The sequence below is a fragment of the Rhamphochromis sp. 'chilingali' genome (assembly GCF_963969265.1).
Source record: "Rhamphochromis sp. 'chilingali' genome assembly, chromosome: 9".
NCBI lineage: Eukaryota > Metazoa > Chordata > Actinopteri > Cichliformes > Cichlidae > Rhamphochromis > Rhamphochromis sp. 'chilingali'.
The window spans coordinates 37,125,670-37,144,573 of NC_137936.1; the positions used below are offsets into that span (position 1 = coordinate 37,125,670).

The 18,904-nt window shown below is 38.6% G+C and overlaps 1 protein-coding gene across 2 annotated transcripts; it reads right to left on the minus strand.

Moving 5' to 3' along the window:
* Positions 1 to 1,963: 1,963 nt before the first annotated feature.
* Positions 1,964 to 8,649, minus strand: LOC308402538 (polymeric immunoglobulin receptor-like). 2 transcript variants are annotated; one of them, XM_080891448.1, is made up of 10 exons: positions 8,513 to 8,649; positions 7,952 to 8,251; positions 7,523 to 7,825; positions 7,125 to 7,433; positions 6,782 to 6,817; positions 6,591 to 6,656; positions 6,294 to 6,365; positions 5,909 to 5,964; positions 3,500 to 3,526; positions 1,964 to 2,897 (listed from the first exon to the last, which is right to left on the minus strand). In XM_080891448.1, exons 1-10 carry the CDS (start codon positions 8,550 to 8,552, stop codon positions 2,826 to 2,828), a joined length of 1,281 nt encoding a protein of 426 aa, XP_080747574.1. In that variant the 5' UTR covers positions 8,553 to 8,649; the 3' UTR covers positions 1,964 to 2,825. The 2 variants fall into 2 exon arrangements, with proteins under 2 accessions (XP_080747574.1, XP_080747575.1); XM_080891449.1 differs by lacking the exons at positions 1,964 to 2,897; positions 3,500 to 3,526; positions 5,909 to 5,964; positions 6,294 to 6,365 and adding an exon at positions 6,098 to 6,227.
* Between the last annotated feature and the right edge of the window lie 10,255 nt (positions 8,650 to 18,904).

The window sequence follows — 18,904 nt, forward strand, 5'->3', positions numbered from 1 at the left end:
ATGTTTCCTGTTTTACTTTGAAGTGATGTCTTATGTTAATGTGTCTGGTTTTGCTTCCCCTGTCTCGTTAGGCCTGATTTGCCCCAGCTGTGTTTCCCTCCTGTTACCCATTGCCTGATTGCTCCCTCTGTGTATTTTAGCCATGTGTTTCTCTGTGTCAGTGTCGCATTCATGCTGTGTGTTCTGCCTGAGTTCATGTTTATATTTTGAAGTTTGTTACTTTTGAGTTCACATTTTGTCTCTGGAGTCTGCACTGTAGGTCCTCCATTTCACCACTCCTGCCTGCACACAGCCTTCACATGACACAGCTAAAACACTGCTTTTCATTCTCTGAATCAAATTCTCAATTTTCTAGGGAAAGTCACTGAATCAACCATCTTTTTTTAAATTGGGTTTAATACAGTTTGTGTATCTCTTGCAATCTTGTCTGCAAAACAGATGATTATTTAATGGCACACCTTTTTGCACAGTTACGCACTTTTTGTACCTCTCGCCCTATGACAGCTGGGATAGGCTCCAGCGCCCCCCAAAAAAGAATAAGCGGAAGCGAATGGATGGATAAACAGTAAATCATGTTTTTACACATGACACGAGACCCCAATGAAAAGAAATAGAAGACATACAATATAATTTTAATAGATATAATTATATTAGATATGTTTATAATGTATACACATACACCATGTATGTACACAGTTCTGAAAACACGAAACTCAAAATATTTTGGGCACTTTTAGGGTGTGTAATTTTTCACAGTTACTTGAATAAAGAAGCTGGTTCAGGACTTCAGTTTTTACCAGAGTATTTTTAAGATAAGTGTTTGTACTTCTACTTTAGTGAAGAGTGTCTATTTTGTCACCTCTGTTAAACAACACGATTAAAAGACTGATGAAGAAGTTCAACTTGTGAAGAGAAAAAAGCCTTACAGACATTTTTATTTCTGCTGTCCCGTGGTTTGTGTTGAACCCTTTGAACACACTGACTGAAAGCCCAAAATAAATACTGTCCACGGGTCACTGCAAGACCAGCAGATACACATGTGACAACTATGTATGTATGTATGTATTTCAAAATGCTAAAAATTCCTTCTGATTATAATGCATGTTTTATTAAAGAATGTATCTTTAAGATCATAACAATCTAATTTTGGTTCATAATCTTATCAAATAACAGGACGTTAACTTGAAATTCTGGTTTCTTTAACTCTTTAATAAAACCTGTCATAATTAATTTTGTAGTTTTGCGTAAAAAAGGTTTTTGTTAGGTTGAAATTGTTAAATGTTGTCATTGTGTTACTTTAATTGTGTGATCAAAGACATTCTCTGTTTCTGTTCCCCTCCCCGGCCTGCTGAATGGTGGGGGAGACAGTTAGCTATAGTTTTTACCTGCAGACATTTCAAGTAAGGTTCTCGTGTCCTTATTTAGTGAGGATGACTTACTTCCTGCTCTTTATCTCCTCACCTGTGTTTGTATAGGGTAAACCTTTGGAGGAAGCTAAGCCATATACAGGGGTGAGGGGAGATGATCACCAGTTTTTGCTTATCAAACGGTTAAAGTGTTCTGTCTTGCTTTGTTCACAGGAATAAGTCTGAACTAGCAGGCCTGCTGAAGCGCAGACCCAACAGTTTTGCTGACTGGAAGCTGATGATTGTCTTCAGCAGCTGGACCTGGCTGTGATCGCAGAGCTAACTGTAGCAGGGTTGTAGCACTGTATTACAACCCTGATTTCCCACTGGGTCTAGGCTGACTACTTTCTAAGCACCAACGAATAGTTTTATAAAACATTTACATGAAATTGCTAAAGTTGAGATTTAGTAGAACAATAAAGACGTTAGAGAAAGAACCAGGGGAATGGTATGACTTTTTATTGTTTATTGTGAATATTCCTATTATTCCTAATAATTACAGTCAGAAAAATTCAATTCAATTTATTTATATAGCACAACCACAAAGTGCTTCGCAGTAATATAAAAACAGATATACATAAAAACAGCACAGTCAAACGTTCAGCACAAATGAGTCTTAAGCTGCTTTTTAAAAGAATAAATACAATCAAGGCAACGTAATGATGGAGGGAGCGCATTCCACAACCTGGGGGCCACTGCTCTAAAACGTCTCCTCTGGTCTCAAAACGTGTTCGAGGAATTTTTATGGAATTTCTTTTGCTTATCAAGCCAGAAGCAGGGTGTTAAATTCTTTGTGTTTTTTATTTCTCCTTATTTAGTAACATTTTATGTGCCCAAGAGAGGAGGAGAAATTGTAACAATTACAAAAATCAGCTGTCACACAAATACAGCTGCTAAACAGTACATGTGTGAGTGAATACAACCAGCTCGTACCCAACCACAAAACAATGAATTTCAAATCAATTTTAAGAGTAATCTCGTTGTCTCATATCTATTTTGTTGATCCTTTAAATTGACTTAAACTATTAAGTCTATTAAGTCACAGTAACAAGTTCTAACAGTTTTATTTTGTTCTACAGACTATTCTAGGAACAAAGGGCAGTATTTTTAAAAATGATATTTATTTTTGCCCAACTCTGTTATGAACTCTGAGAATAAAAAGTATTTCTTGTTTGGCTGTGTTAACTTTAAACCTCATTTTTTGGCAATGTGCAGTAATCAGGAAAACATTCCCCTTTGTTGTTTTAGCTGATAGAAAGGTAGTCGGGCTGGTTGAACATTTGCTGAACTCCACAGTAGAACATTCACAGGCTGAGGAGCTGGGTTTGAGTACCTCACCAGCAGCTTTGACAGAACAGCTTTGAAAGTTGATGTTTGCATAATGTGGCGAGAAAGCACAGAGTGAAGGTTGGCTCTAACTTAAATTGAGTTTGCTGCATTTTCTGACTCTGACACCTGAAGGTGCTCCTGTGTATCCTCACCAGCACAGACCTTCAGTAAGAGAACGACAAACATTGTTTAGACACAGTCACAACACTTGTGATATAAACTGCACTACAAATTACAACTAAAATAATAATTATACCAAATTGTTACTACTGGGTACCTGTGTTTGAGACAATAGAGAATACATACAATAAGGTATACACACAGGCAGCCACACAGCATTCTGAAGTAATGTTTTGCTCTTCACTCAGTGATTCCTTTCATTTTTTTCCTTTATACTTCGACTATAACATACTGTTAGCTGTTGGCACTAAAACTACATCGTTAAGTTTATAAAAAAGAAAGGAAATTTGAATTTAACTTAACATATTCCTCTTTTAGCATGGCTAAAGGTTCATTACATTCAATCTTCTATGATGAAACAGTACCTAAATTTTGTCATCTGTAGTAGAATAGCATCTATCTATCTATCTATCTATCTATCTATCTATCTATCTATCTATCTATCTATCTATCTATCTATCTATCTATCTATCTGTCTGTCTGTCTGTCTGTCTGTCTGTCTGTCTGTCTGTCTGTCTGTCTGTCTGTCTGTCTGTCTGTGTGTGTGTGTGTGTGTGTGTGTGTGTGTGTGTAAAAACAGCTACCTCAAGGTATTTGTTGTTGCCATTATCCTACAATAAAAAGCAGAATAAAAAGCATATTGTAATACAAGAAAAGAGAGAAAAATTCAAACAATCACATGAGCAAATGCTTTTGAAACAGTGTGAAGGAAAAACTCCCTTTTAACAGGCTCAGGGAGCTGCTGCTGCGACATGCTGGGGGTGAATCCTACCTCAGCATGACTTAAGGAGGATTCAGGGTCGCCTGATCCAGCCCTAACTATATGCTTTTACACAGAGCGGGTGTCTGTCTCCCAAATCCAAAGCTGGTTCCACAGAACATGGGCCTGAAAACTGAAGGTTTGGGAACAACAAGCAAGCCCGCAGTCAGAGAGCTAAGTGTTCTAATGGGGTGATATGGTACTATAACTTCGTTAAGATAAGATGGGGCCTGATTATTCTAGACCTTGTATGTGAGGAGCAGGATTTTGAATTTGACTATGGATTTAACAGGAAGCCAATGAAGAGGAAATCTGCTCTCTCTTTCTAGTCCCTGTCAGGACTCTTGCTGCAGCATTTTGGATTAACTGAAGGCTTTTCAGGGTTTCAGGACATCCTGGTAATAATGAATTACAGTCGTCCAGCCTGGAAGTAATAAATGCATGAACTAGTTTTTCAGCATCACTCTGAGACAGGATATTTCTAACTGTAGAGATGTTGCACAAATGGAAGAAAGCAGTCTTACATATTTGTTTAATATGTGCGTTGAAGGACATTTATTGGTCAAGACCAACTGCGTTACTGGAGGCCAAGCTAATGCCATCCAGGGTAAGAATCTGCTTAGATACCATATTTCTAAGATTTTCAGGGCCAAGTAAAATAACGTCAGTTTTATCTGAATTTAGAAGCAGAAAATTAGAGGCCATCCTGGACTTTAAGACATGCCTGCAGTTACCAATTGGTGTGTATACAGTGAAAATGTATACTATGCCCTCTAATGATACTGCCTAACAGACACATGTATAATGTAGCAGAAATGGTACCAGAACAAAACCCTGCGGAACTTCATAATTAACCTTAGTGTGTGAAGAGGACTCTCCATTTACATGCACAAATTGGAGTCTTTGAGATAGATGTGATTCAAAACACTGCAGCGTGGTACCTTTAACACCTACTACATGCACTAATTGCTGTGTTTTTTCAAGCTGATGGTAGAAAAAACCAGCAACTGGTTATCCAGTAAGGGTCTCCTGGCTAGACACCCCCCATGCTAAAACCAAGCCCTGGAATGGCATGGCTACGTCTGCTGCCTCATACACAAGCATTTCACTACATGTTGTACTGTGTATGTGACAAATAAAATTTGAATTTGGTCTGTGCTTGTTGTTGGTGTCGGATTTAAAACATAATGGTGACAAACACTGGATCGAGGTGCCCCCTCTTAATATTTACTTGAGCTACAACAGACTCTAGAATCTCCACTGGTGAGACAACAGTACTAACCAAGTACCTTGAATCTAGTTCAGACAAGCAAAATGAAAGCAGGACTCAGAGCATCTCAATGTAAAATGTCGCTGGAGTTTTATCTGATGGATTACAAAGCCACAAACCTCTCAGCAGAGGAAACATAGGCAGTGGTTTTCTACAGAATGCTACAAATTTAATCTCTTCAGACAGGCTGCAAGACATGTTGAGCAATATGTCAACATTATTTCTGTTTTTTGGATACGAGCTTAAATAATGTCCATGCAGTTAGAGATTAATAGCTGGCCTGATGAGGAGAGTCAATAATAAAATTATGTCCCTAAAATTTAATCAACGTTACTTCCTCGTTGTGTGGAAAATACTTTTGTTTTAACTAATTGGTTGTTTGTAAATTGCTGCATTTATGAGTGCAATCTTTTATGTGAAATAGCGCTAAATTGTTATTTTCGATCACTTGGTACAACATTGCTGCCTCTACTCTCAACAATACTCATTAAACAATGAGGCTTAGCAACATCACCATAATAAACCCTCATTGAGTGGTTTCTCTCAGGATGACAAATCCACAGAGGTGATGGATGAATACTCATACCTATCATACTGGATAGGCTGATGAGGAGGTTTATTCTCTACTAGTTAAGAGGTAATGAACTGGATTTCTTGATTTCTTTTGTGCTTTTGGGGAGTTTTTAGTTGATTGTCTGACAAATTATATGGTTTTACTAAAAGACTAGAAAGTCTGTGGTTTAATTTGGGTGACTGAAATCCATATAGTGCATCCTTTCATGGATTCAGCTTACTATGATAACTCTCCCCTCTCATCCAAATCCACCACATCATTGTTTTTTGTACCTTTGTTGCTGCTCTCTCCTCAGTATAAAAATTGACTAATACATGAAAAAGTTAACTAATGGTTGTATCAAAACATTGCTGCATTAACTATACTTCATATCAGACACACGCACCCACCTGTTTGACATACGATGCTCTAGCTCCATTTTCAGCATTTTTTAAATGTGAGACTCCTGCAAAGTGAAAAGAAAAAAATAAACACATTTCACTAAACTGATATGCAGCTGCCTCCACTGGCTGCTTCTGAAAAACTGTCCAGCAAAGAACTGCCAGAGTTGCACTGATCATTATCACTGAACTATTTTCCATTTTGATTTAATCTGATTTAACAAGAAATTTGAAAAGATAATCTTAACTTGTATTCAGAAGTCATGGGATGGAGAATTTGGGGACTCTGCTAATGTCACTCTGTCTGCTGTGGATTTTTAGATGTTATCTGTGCAAAATATGGAAGAATCTCAATATAGTCTTATTTTTGAGAAATGAAAATGAATGTACTCACGTTTATAGACAAGGAATAAAATGATTGCAAACATCAGCTGCAACACAGCCACACGTAGGATAAAGGTCATCACTACATCACAGAAATTTAGACCAGAAAATTATTCAGCATGACATTATTGTTCAACTGCCGGTGCTGAAGAACATAGGAAAGATAAACCTTTTGAAAGTTTTAAGACTTTCACATCATCAGTTTATTTCTACATTTTCATAAACAGTGTGAACATCTTAATCCAGCTTCAGCACTTGCCTTCATAGCAGATTTAAGATATTAAATAAATTAAATAAAGTCTCTCACCAGAACTCTGAGGAGCTGGGGTGGTTGCTGTGGTTAGAGGACCTGTTTCTGTTACAGGCAAAAGCTCTATAATAACAAATGGAAAATGCATTGTTAATGTGTTCAAACATGGTTTAAAATCTAATTTGTATTTTTTGGTATGTGATTTGAATGTGAACACAAATAAATAAAGACTCATTAAACACATTCACCTCTGTCTGATGATCTTCGAGCAGGTGATTTGGTCCCTGGTAAAAAAAAAAAAAAAAAAAAGAGGACCTGTTTCTGAGAAAAACCACAGTCCTCACTGTTAAAGCTTTTTCTTTATGTTTTTATAAACTGTGTGAACGTCTTCATCCAGCTTTGTCACTTCTTTTCTGTATTTTTAAGATACTAATTAAAACCATCTCTTGCACAAGTGAAACATAAAAGATGTTTACCTAATGCAAGAGATAAATCAAATATTATTGCTAACATTATTTTGTAAGAGTTCTATGAAACTCAATAGAACAGAAACATGTTAAGAATTAGTGATAAATTGTACAAGCAACTTACCTACAGTCAAATTAAATCCATCAAAGAAGTCGTCATGTGTTTGATTGTCTTTGTGAGGGACTCTTGCTCCACACCAGTATATCCCACTATCGTTTGCTGTTACTTCTCTCACTGTAATGGTGATACTCCCGTTGTTCTCTTTCATTATAAACCTCTGGTTCACGCCAGGCTCTGTGCTGGTTACTAGCTGTTTGCATACAGTTGAATCTTCTCCTTTGCAGATGAATTTTATACATGAGGAGGCATCCTGGTTGTACTTACACTGGTATGTGAAGTTCTGTCCAATAGTTGATGGCAAAGGTTCAATATCTGAAGACAAAAAGACAAATATTTGCCTTCAGCTTATCAGCCAGCTTTTATCATTTAAACCTCAGAGACTGAACATGTGGAATACTCACCTATAACTTTCAGGTTTACTTGTGTGTGTGATAATCTGTAACTTCCATCATTTGATTCCACTCCACACCAGTAATCACCAGCATCCTGTGAGGTCGCATGACTGATGGAAATGTTCAAGGCACGGCTGCTGCCTGTGAGAGTAAACTTCCCGTTTGACGTTGATAAAATGTCCTCACAGGTAAAACGTTTCTTTTTACAGAAGAACTTTATGTGGGACTCGTAAACATCTGGATAATCACATGTGATGGTGCTGTTAGCTGTTCTGTACACGCTGAGAAATGTTCGCGGGCAGTTTACATGCTCTGTAAACAAATCAGAGAATTAAAGTATTTAAAATTTAGCTCCATAGGCAGTGACTTGCAGATTATGGAAATTGATTAATATATAATTATTATTATTATTATTTGAACAGATGTCAGATTTCTTACCGGTCTCCAGTTTTCCTTCCTGTATGTCAGATGAGTTCGATCTTTGGAAAAACCTGCACCTGTACTTCCCAAACTCTCGCTCTTCAACATGTTTTATTGCAACCTTGAGATTTTTATTTTTTGTATCATGGTAGAGGCGAAATCTGCCATTTTCTTCCCACACGTCCTTCTTAGAGGTTTGTACAGGTCTTCCACTGGAAAGAACTACATCAGTAGACTGATATGTGTTATTTGTTTCAGGATATTTGCAGGTGATTTCAGCCCATCGATGGTGACATGCTCTCACTTCAGCCTCACGACCTGAAAATGAAAGAAAATAAGCTGCTATGCTTACAAGCCTTTTTTGAGTTTGTGAGCCTCGAGCTTTGTGTGATCATAGATGATTTTTGTATTACCGTAGAATTTTACACATAGTTTTTATACGAACAGATTAAAAAAGGTCAAACTAGAACTAAAACAAACTAGAACAAAATGTGTTGAAAAAAACGTTATATATCAGTAATATAATAATTAATATTCAAGTCTGTTATCACTGTAAGCAATTGTTAGTAATCGTATTACCTGTGGTCAGAGAGAGGATGAGTAGGAGCAGTAACTTCATTATACTGGTTTTGAAGCTTTATGTCTTCGTTGTTTGTCTTCAGTTTGTGTCTCCAGTCTGTTGCTCGGCAGTTTTGTTTGCTGATTTTCAGTTTTTGTGGCCAAAAATTTTCACTCCTACCATTCTAACCACCCCTCCCTCTTCCTCTCATGGCCCATACACCACCGCCCCCTCTGACAAACACAAACACAACTTTTTGCATTAAACAGGAAATAAGTGGCTCGTTTGGGTGTGAAAAGGGCAGTTTGGTAGAAGCATGTGACTGAACATCAGAAATAACTTAATAGTTCTATAATAAAAACTAGGAATGGAATCAGTTATAAGTAAATGAATCTCTTTACACTGCAGACTGAAACTCTGACATTTTAGGTTTTAAGGGCAGGAGACTCGGTTCATTTTTAACCACACTCTGTGCTTAATGTGTCATTAAATACATAATGAAGTATCCAGATCTTTTTCATGTTTTTGTGAGGTTAATACCCGTAGATTGTCTTGGGACCTTTTTGTGGCTTTTGTGTTCTTCGTATCCAAGCCATTTGCACTGTGTTGAATGGAATATAGCCAGATTTTCCAAAAAAAAGTTCGGTTACATTTAATTTTAAAATTTCAGTCTGACTTCCTTAAATTAGCTTCAGTGGCTAAGCTACAGATAAACTTACACTATTGTGCCAAGTGGTCGATGTGTGTCCCATTGAAACCCATTATAAACGCTATTTTTCACTGCAAAATAATTACCGCTAATGTAATCGTCATGTTTCCACTTTCAGTTTCATTTTGAACTAGGGGCCTTAGAGTTGTAATTTTTTTTATTTGTCCACCAGGTGGCGCCCCTGTTTCATATTTGATGCCTGCTCGAAAATACACCTTTCCAGCGGGCTGCTCGAGACAGACTGAAATGCACCGGGATGTCAAGAAAGACAGACGTAACAACATGTCATCCCCTATGTAGCCAGTGTATCAGAAAAACTCAGGAGAGTTTTCTCCAAGCATGACATCCCGGTGCATTTCAGACCCAGCAACACGCTCAGACAAAAACTGGTCCACCCCAAAGACAAAACGCCAAAACACAGACTTAACAATGTGGTGTATGCTGCACAGTGCAGCGAGGAATGCCCAGACCTCTACATTGGAGAGACCAAACAGCCACTTCACAGAAGAGCCACCTCCACAGGACAAGACTCAGCAGTCCATCTGCATCTTAAGGATAAAGGTCACTCTTTCGAGGATGCCAATGTTCACATTTTGGACAGAGAGGACAGATGGTTTGAAAGAGGAGTGAAAGAAGCCATCTATGTCCACTGTGAGCGACCATCTTTGAACAGAGGCGGGGGTTTACGACACCAACTCTCTGCCATCTATAATCCAGTTTTGAGATCCCTTCCCTGACGCCTTAACGCCCACTCACATCCTGGGCCATCTGACCTCAGGAATTCGCATGATAAGGTGGGGCCAGGTTTCACAATGAACCCACCCGAAACTCTGGCTGATTGGGGCCCACACCCAGTTTCACACCTTGGCTCAGGCGATTAGAGGATCATCAGGGGGTCCTTTTGTCCCTCTGTGGGGGGTCACTCCCACTAGGTTTATATCTGGGATTCTCCACCATTTGACCTTAGAACTGAAGAAGCTTCTCGGATGAGAGGTGAAACGTCTTCAAGCAACTTAAAGAAGTCCAGACGCTTTTCTTTGCAAGATCCTTTGACTGTAGTCCGTGTTGCAGGGAGAATGGACTGCCATACACGTTATGGGTCTGTGAGCGCGAGGAGGGAGAAAAAGGGGAGTGGAAAGGTACGAGTTGTCATCGAGGAAAAACGGGAGCTGGAAGCATGTAAATATAATAATAACCACTGCAGCCAAGAAGAGTGCCTGACGAGCCCAGTTGTAAGTGTTGGGATTCAGAGATTCTTTTATTGCTACCATATAATCTGCCTTATGAAGAATGTATTAATAACTTGTTTTACAGTATCATTTATCAGTAATATTTCCTACGGGGTTTATATTGCATTGAATATGTCTGTCATCACATTGACCTTTCTATTTTTACAGGTTGAGTTCATTTTATACACAATGCATAAATGTGCTTGGTTAAGAGTTGATGTTCCATTCTAGAAGGTTTTAAGCTTCACTGGTGAGAGTGTCCAGATGATCCATGCTGAGGGGAAACTAGAACATAGAAGGATAACTGCAATGCATGCTTACAGTACACATAATACATATAATCTAGGAATAGGCCTGAGCAGAGGCCCCAAGGTTTCCAGCTTCTTGTTGCAAACCTGTTGCATTTTATTCTACTTGGTAACAGATGAGCAGAGTCAATAATTAGCCTCAGAGACCCCGAGGGCTTAAGATTATTACCTTGTATGGAAGGTGTTATAGAAAAGAGAAGTTCTATGTCTGCTTATAGCTATTAAAAGATGTACAAGATGTACGAGTAACTGTGACTAATGTCTGGAACCTATTTTAATCTGTCATTGACGCCATGGGGGGGCGTGTACCCCACTGCTTTATAAGTATTCACAACATGTATTTTGATTAGAAGACATATGTTGATGTGTTCTCCTGTGACAATAAAACTCATCGTTTGATTGCACTTTTCCGGAGCCTCTGTCGTTTGTTGTCTGGTCTAAAGTTGATCGATCTCGTAACATAAGTAAGCTATTAAGACTCGACTGTACACCGTGTTCGTGTTTTCCTCCGAAAACAATAAGTTCCGTTGGAGCAGCCTTTCAACGCCTCTCTCTGTCTCTCGCAAGAAAAGTTGACCCACACAACAAAGTAAAGCTAGTTTTCGGCTACGAGCCGACAGGGACCCCGCCGTATTAGACAGAGGTCCCTTTACTACAGTTCGGAGTCGCGGACCTTCAGTAATAAATCACACAGCAATAGTACATTCACGTTGTTGTAAAAAGCATGATAATATATTAAGTAATCCCAAGTATTCAGAATACGTTACTCTCATTGAGTAACGTAACGGAATACGTTACAGAATACATTTTGGGGCATGTATTCTGTATTCTGTAACGGAATACATTTTAAAAGTAACCTTCCCAACACTGCTCACTGCAGACCCTAACAATTATTCAAGGAGCTATTATAAATGCTATATAACTGCACAGCACTACTCTTACATACTGCTGCTTTGGTTGTGAAGTCTGCATTTATGTGTCTAACCTCTTGGTATATATAGATTTTTTTTTCTAAAATATATCACTCTGCTGGCAGCTCACCTGTCCAAGTTTTATAATTGTTTGTCATGTACTGCCAACGACACTCTTTCATTCTCAGAGTTGACTCCTGGACTTCATTTGATTACTTGAACTGATGATTGATGTTAAATGAAACTGAACGATGGACAGATATCACGGCTACCTGAAACTTGCTTTATTATACAGTCCACAAAACTACATATAACTACAGATTCATTCTTTAAGGACACCTCCTCTGCCTAATAAAATTTGAACATCTTAAAAAAATTATGATCTCTTTTGTCTTTAAAAAAATACACAAATGGAGCTTGACATAAATATAAACACGATTTAAAATAAACAGCAATCGATGAAGCTTCAACCCTGTCATGATCAAGGGCAGATTTCTGCTCAGAAACTTTTGAAGCAACCAGGAATTAATTTTTAAGCTCTTTCCTTCAAATTCATTTTAATGGGATGAACTCCTCAACGTCTAAACAAACATTTGTACAGAACAATACAGAACACATAAAAGAACAAAGGCAGGTCATATATAACTAATTCAGAACAACAACAACTGATTCAGCTGCTAAAGACAAAAAGATTAAAGGTGACAAATTCCAATCATCAGGAACCTAAAACATAAAGGTTTTTCACAAACTTCTGTCAGTACAAAAGAGACCTTAATGAGGATCTCAACGGAACATTTTAGAGCACGACTTGAAACAGAAGGAACAAAAAAATTGTTTTAGACAATCAAGTTAAGAAAATCAAGTCAAAGTCACTACATTTAATGATGAATTGGTACGAGTGGTATATCACAAACTTATGTCTTAAACCAAGGTGAAGATGTAAGTCTGTAAGATGACAGAGTCTGTAAAACATAGTAAAAAGAACAGCCTAACAGAAATCTGCATATCAATATATATATGTATATATATATATATATATATATATATATATATATATATATATATATATATATATATATATATATACACAATATTAAGAAAATGAAGACAATCTTTATTTAATGTTGAATGAAAACAATGATCATCTCTGGTGAAGCGCAATAAGAGAAAGAGAAGACTGAAACCACATCAGTGCATGTTGGGAAAGACCAATAACACTAAGCTCATCTAAAGAAAGAAGGATGAACTTGTATTTATTATGTTGCTCTTTCTTGTTTGTTTTCTCTTCTGTTTTTTTAATCTCCATACAGGTGATCCAGGTGTTGTGTTTGTTTTTCCTTTTTTTTCTTCCCCCCTTTCTCACCGTCTCTTCTCCCCGCTCTATTTTTCTTTCTCTCCCTCTCTTTCATTCATTCTTTCTCTCTGTCCTTTCCCCCAGTCATGTCTGTCCTGTCTGTAACATCCGAAAACCAAATAAAATAAATACATGATTATAATAAAGGTCAATCAAATGGACCAATATGGCAAGGCCATGATGATCCAGTTGGTAAAGTAAAGCCGCTTGGCATCTTTCTTGGCCTTCAAACAACAATTCTGATGGCTAAAGATCAAAAAAAAAAAAAAGAAAGAAAGAAGAATGAACCAAGTCAAAAGCTTTTGTCAGACCTACAACTATCACCACTTTAAGATGACCACGATCGGCAGAGAACACGGGATTTTAAGAGAGCATTAGTTGGGAAGTATTTCAATCTGAAAACCAAGTTTATGCTGTGAGAGGATATGATTATTATTAAGGTACAGAAATAACTGATTATAATTTTTTTCAGTCACTAAATGAAAGAATGTGATTGTGGATAAAAGTGATAGAAATGAGATAAGTGAGATAAAGTGAGGACCACTCAGCAGGGGCTTGAAGTAGAGCCACTCCTCCTCCATGAAAGGAGCCACTGGGAGTTCTAATTGAAAAAGGGAAGGTAGGGAAGAAATTCCCTCTACTCGGGCCGCCCATATTCTTCTCTTCTCTTCACCGGCTCCAGTTAGTTCAAAACGCAGCTGTCAAATCATACTAGTTTTAGTCAACTTACACTGGCTCCCTGTTGAAGATCGTATCAATTTCAAAATTATCTTGCTTACCTTTTAAATTCTAAACAATTTGGCTCCCAGCTATCTGTCTGAACTCCTCCATTTGTATATTCCTAATAGAGCACTAAGATCTTCCAATCAGATGCTCCTGACGCAACCGAGGTCTCGTCTGAAGTCCAGAGGTGATCAGGCCTTTGCTATCGTAGCACCCTGACTCTAGAATAACCTCGCTCCTTATATTTGTTCCTTCGACTCCATCCAGTCATTTAAATTGCATCTTCAAACTTCTTGTTTTAGTCTGGCTTTTAATTCAAACTAGTTGGTAATTTCGTGGCTAGTTATGCTGTTTACCCATATTGTTTTCTCGCCCTCCTTCTTGACTGTTTTTATTCTAACTGTCTTATACTATTGGTCTGACCAACTGCAAAGCACTTTGATCAACTTTGTTGCATTATTATGTGCTATAGAAATAATTTTTGATTTTTGTTGATATCAAGAGTGACACTGTGGTTGTACAGCAGAGTAATGTGTGCACTTTTCCAGATAGATGACATTGAGTGATCGAAAGATAAAAATCAGGACTGTTTAGGATTTTTTAAATCATTGCTTAAATAATATTTACAGTAACCTGAATTTGACTTTTGCTAATGTTAGTTAGCTGAAACACATGCCTACACCCCAGCCCAGGCTGCCTGAGCCAACCCATGATGGGTTTAAACTTGAACAAGTCTAATCCCAAAGTCCAAACAGGCTGGTCAGCGGGAACGCCTGTTCAAACAAAGCAGCATCAAGTGTGCCTTGTATCACTGGGACTCTACCAGTTGATATCTAAGAGCTCAGTATGGATCAGTGTAAAAAGATCGCAAGTCCTCACATTAGTTGAGTGATTTAACACAGATGTAATGACCTGAATTCTTGGCCATGCAGGTTCTGTAATTTATACATTTCTAACAAGAGAAATGAACTCTAATTCCCGTTTTAGTTTTTTCCAGTCCTTTTGACTGTGGAGTACAAAGACTCCTCTGTAGGTCTGTGTAGCTGATTAACAGATGAGTTGGTCGGATGTTTGCTGAACGTCACAGCAGAATATTTGTAGGCAGAGGAGCTGGGTTTGACAGTCGGTGTCTCACCACCAGCTCTGTTAGACCTGCTTTGAAAGTTGATGGTAGAGTAATGCAGTGAGTCAGGCTGGTTTGGGGGATTCACAGTGAGATAAACTGTGTTTGTTGCAGTTTCTGAGTCTGGATACTCAAGGTGCTCCTGGAACTCTTCATAGATATTCTCCTGCAGGAAAGAATGAAAACACACCGTTGAACAGTTTATATTTGATCTAACAGGAAGCCTTTTCCATGCAAAGCGCAAATAAAATTCCTGGCCAACTCATTTCAATTGTGACTTTTCTTGTGATAACATTATCAAGCAAGATCCAGTTAGCCAGCTGGCTACAACTTAACATTGATGCACTGATCTGGCAATGGTTAGGTCATAATTTCTTGAGCATATTCACACAAGATCATTAAGAAACTGGTTTCCTCTAACAATCACATTTTCATTGGTAAAATGGGCTTCATCACATGAAAGCAAGAAGCAACCCAGCTGAAAAATCCCCACCCAAAAGTGCCAGAAACTTGAGCTTCTCTCCACCTGCACCTTAACCCAAAAGCAAGGTAATCTCCATAAACTACCACATTATAATGATCAACAATACAGGATTAAAACGCTTGAACAAAAAGTGGTTTTGGTCTCACTGTATAGTTTCTCCAAGTATGACAGCTCTATGGAGGTCCCCGCCTCTCCTCCAGTTGTGCACTGAGCAGTGGCTCCCCACGAGTGTGTGTGCTGAGCCCACTGCTCTACACCCTCTACGCTACAGACTGACCTGCTCACTCCAGCAACAAGTGTGACAAGTGCAATACCCATAGGTTGTGTTTTTATTGTTATCTATTCAAAATGCTGCAGCTGGGAGTTGCTTCTAATTTCGTTGAACATCTGATGTTTAATGACAATAAAAGAATAGTTATCCTGATTCTGACTTTTTACAATTCATCCATATAGATTTTATAGTTAGATCTGTGACAACTCTGACTTGTGTTCCATTTTAAATCAGGTATCTTGAACTGGCTCAAGTCAGACTTCCAGTTCATAAAGATATAGCAGTCCCACCAAGCCTGACTTAACACTCCACAGCTGTGAATGTAAATAGTAGTAAAACTGTAAGACATGTTTAAGAGCTTTATCCAGGCTCTGGATGTGAGTGCGCTGCAGCTGTGTTTTCAAACAAAAACAGCAAGCACTGATGAATTAAAGGTTCTACCTTTTCTAAAGAGAGAAAAATCCTTCATATCTCTGCTTTTCCAACTTAATGCTTAGTTATTGTTACTGTAACAAGCTCAACTGAGGAGTCACTCCCAGCTCAACCATCAGACTTCTGAGGCATTACATTAATAATACTAATACATTACAATGCAATACAGTGAACAGACATGACACATGACACAGCCTAAGTCACTCACCTCTTTTATATTCTGTACTGCTGCTTCATTTCCTGTGTTTTGTAATTTTGAAATTCCTGCCAAACAGAAAAGAAATAGTGCAAATTGATCAAATTTCTACAAATCTCATAAAAATAAATTCAATTTCTTCCACGAGCTCAATGACCTTTAAAGAAAGAACTGTAAGAGTTTCATTGATAATGTAGTATTTACATATTAAAATATCAATTTCAAAAAGCAAATAAAAATGAATAGAAGCTGCTAACATCATCCTGTCTGCTGTGGGATTTTAGACATCATATGTACAAAACACAGGGAAGGAAGTGATGGTCGTTCTGTGCTCCACAAATGAATAATAAAATGTACTTACGTTTGTAGATAAGGATCAAGACTATCACAAACACCAGCAGCAGCAGCAGCAGCAAAGTGACACAGACGATCACAACAATCCCTACATCTGAGGAAATGAAGGCAAACAAAAAGTCAGCATGGCTTTATCTCCCAGACTGTGGACGCTTGTGTAATTTTATTTGAGACTGTAGAGAAATTTAAATGAAACTGTTCTTTTTAAACCTCGTGAACATCTTCACCTCACTCGTGTTCAGCAACAGTTTTAAAACATTAAATGTATGGAATGGGTCTTGGTTGGAACTCAGTTTATCATGTTCGTAGTGACAACCAAGAATTAAAACATTAAGTGTAATCTCTTACCATGACTTTTAGAAGCTGCATCAGGTGCTGTGTTTGCATCTGTTCATGAGGAAAAACGTTTTATTTTCTTCATATAAGACAAACAAATCAAATATAAATGCATATGCAATGTTCAGTCGTGTTCGGGGAACAACCAACAAACTCTGAGCCTGGAACCAAAGACAACAGGCAGTGGTGTATTTTCAGAATCAGAATCAGAATCAGAAAGGGGTTTATTGCCAAATGTTGAGCAGGTTTACAACATCAGGAAATTGCTGCGGTGCTTCAGTGCAAACATAGTGTCATAAGTTGCGCTTAAATAGACATGAAAAAATAAAAGTAAGAATAAGAATTAAAAGTGCTACGTAGAAAGATATGTGCATGAGCTATACATGAGATATATACATGAGAATAAGAATTAAGAGTGTTACGTAGAAAGATATATACATGAGTGCAGGTGGTGATCAGTGCCAAACATGGAATGATGCAGTGACACAGCGTAGGGTCATGTGTTAGTGGCGGGAACAGTCATATGGTTATTGTTCATGTGTCCAACAGCAGAGGGGAAGAAACTGTTCTTATGGCGAGAGGTTCTGGTGCGAATGGACCGGAGCCTCCTACCTGAGGGGAGCAGGTCAAACAGACTGTGTCCAGGGTGAGAAGGGTCAGCTGAGATCCGGGCTGCACGCCGCAATGTCCTGGAGGTGTACAGGTCCTGCAGAGATGGGAGTCTGCAGCCAATCACCTTCTCAGCAGAGCGCACAACACGCTGCAGTCTCTGTTTGTCCCTGATAGTGGCTCCAGCGTACCACACGGTGATGGAGGAGGTGAGGATGGACTCGATGATTGCAGTGTAGAACTGCATCATCGTCCGTGTTGGCAGGTTGAATTTCTTCAGCTGCCTCAGGAAGTACATCCTCTGCTGGGCTTTCTTGATGACGGAGGTGATGGTGGGCTCCCACTTCAGGTCCTGGGTGATGGTGGTACCCAGGAAGCGGAATGAGTCCACAGAGGTGATGGGGGTGTCAGTCAGGATGATGGGGGGGAGTGGGGCTGTGTGCTTTTATAAGAAGCTTGGATAAATAATCTGGGGCATGGCCATTTAGTGCTCTATGTTAAAACAAGAATTTTAAAACGAATTCTAAAATCTATTTGGAGCCAATGTAAATAATATAAAATGGGGGTAATGTGAGCACGCTTGCTAGAGCATGGTAGTAGCCTGGCCGCTGCATTTTGTATAGCTTAGAGGCGAGAAAGAGATGATTTGTCCAAGCTGGTAAACAGGGCGCTACAATAATCTAAACACGATGACACAAATACATGAACAATGTTTTATAATTCAGCTGAGGAACCCATATGTTGGAGTTTAGAAATGTTCCTTAAATGAAAGAAGCAGGAAGGAGGTCCAGAGAAGAATCAAAGCTTACTCCAAGATTTCGAATATTTGACTTGGCAGAAGGAAAGAAAGAGGCAATAACTTGACTGATTTTAGACTGTAGTTCTTAAGGAGCTACAGTCATGGTCTCTGTTTTATTTTTGTTTAAAATAAGGTAATTGTTAGAAAGCCAATCAGAGATTTGAGTTAAACACTGGACTAAGGTGGACAGCCTACCCAGCTGGTGAGGCTTAAAGGACATATGCAGCAGAATGTCATCGGCATAGACATAATAAGATTGAATTATGCCAGCTAAAGGAAGAATATAAAAAGAAAATCATAATAGACCCAAAACTGAACCCTGTGGAACCCCACAGGTTAGGGGGGTGATGTTAGAGGTAAACCTGTCAGTCCTAACAGAAAAGGTCCTATCTGATAATTAGGAAGAAAACCAGGCAGATCCAGATAGGCCAGCCAAAACCTTCAACTTGTTAAGTAGAATTTTATGGTCAATGGTATCAAAGGCAGCATGGTGGTTAGCACTGTTACCTCACAGCGTGGGTTCTCCCCGGGTACTCCGGCTTCCTCCCACAGTCCAAAGACATGCACTTTGTGG

Excerpts from the sequence above, each read along its gene's own strand:
- LOC308402538 (XM_080891448.1), bottom strand. The coding sequence starts at position 8,552 with ATGAAGTTACTGCTCCTACTCATCCTCTCTCTGACCACAG. Across the intron at positions 7,434-7,522 it reads AGTAAACCTGAAAGTTATAG|ATATTGAACCTTTGCCATCA; the intron begins GTGAGTATTCCA and ends TTTTGTCTTCAG. Across the intron at positions 5,965-6,293 it reads TTTATTCCTTGTCTATAAAC|GAGTCTCACATTTAAAAAAT; the intron begins GTGAGTACATTC and ends TTCACTTTGCAG.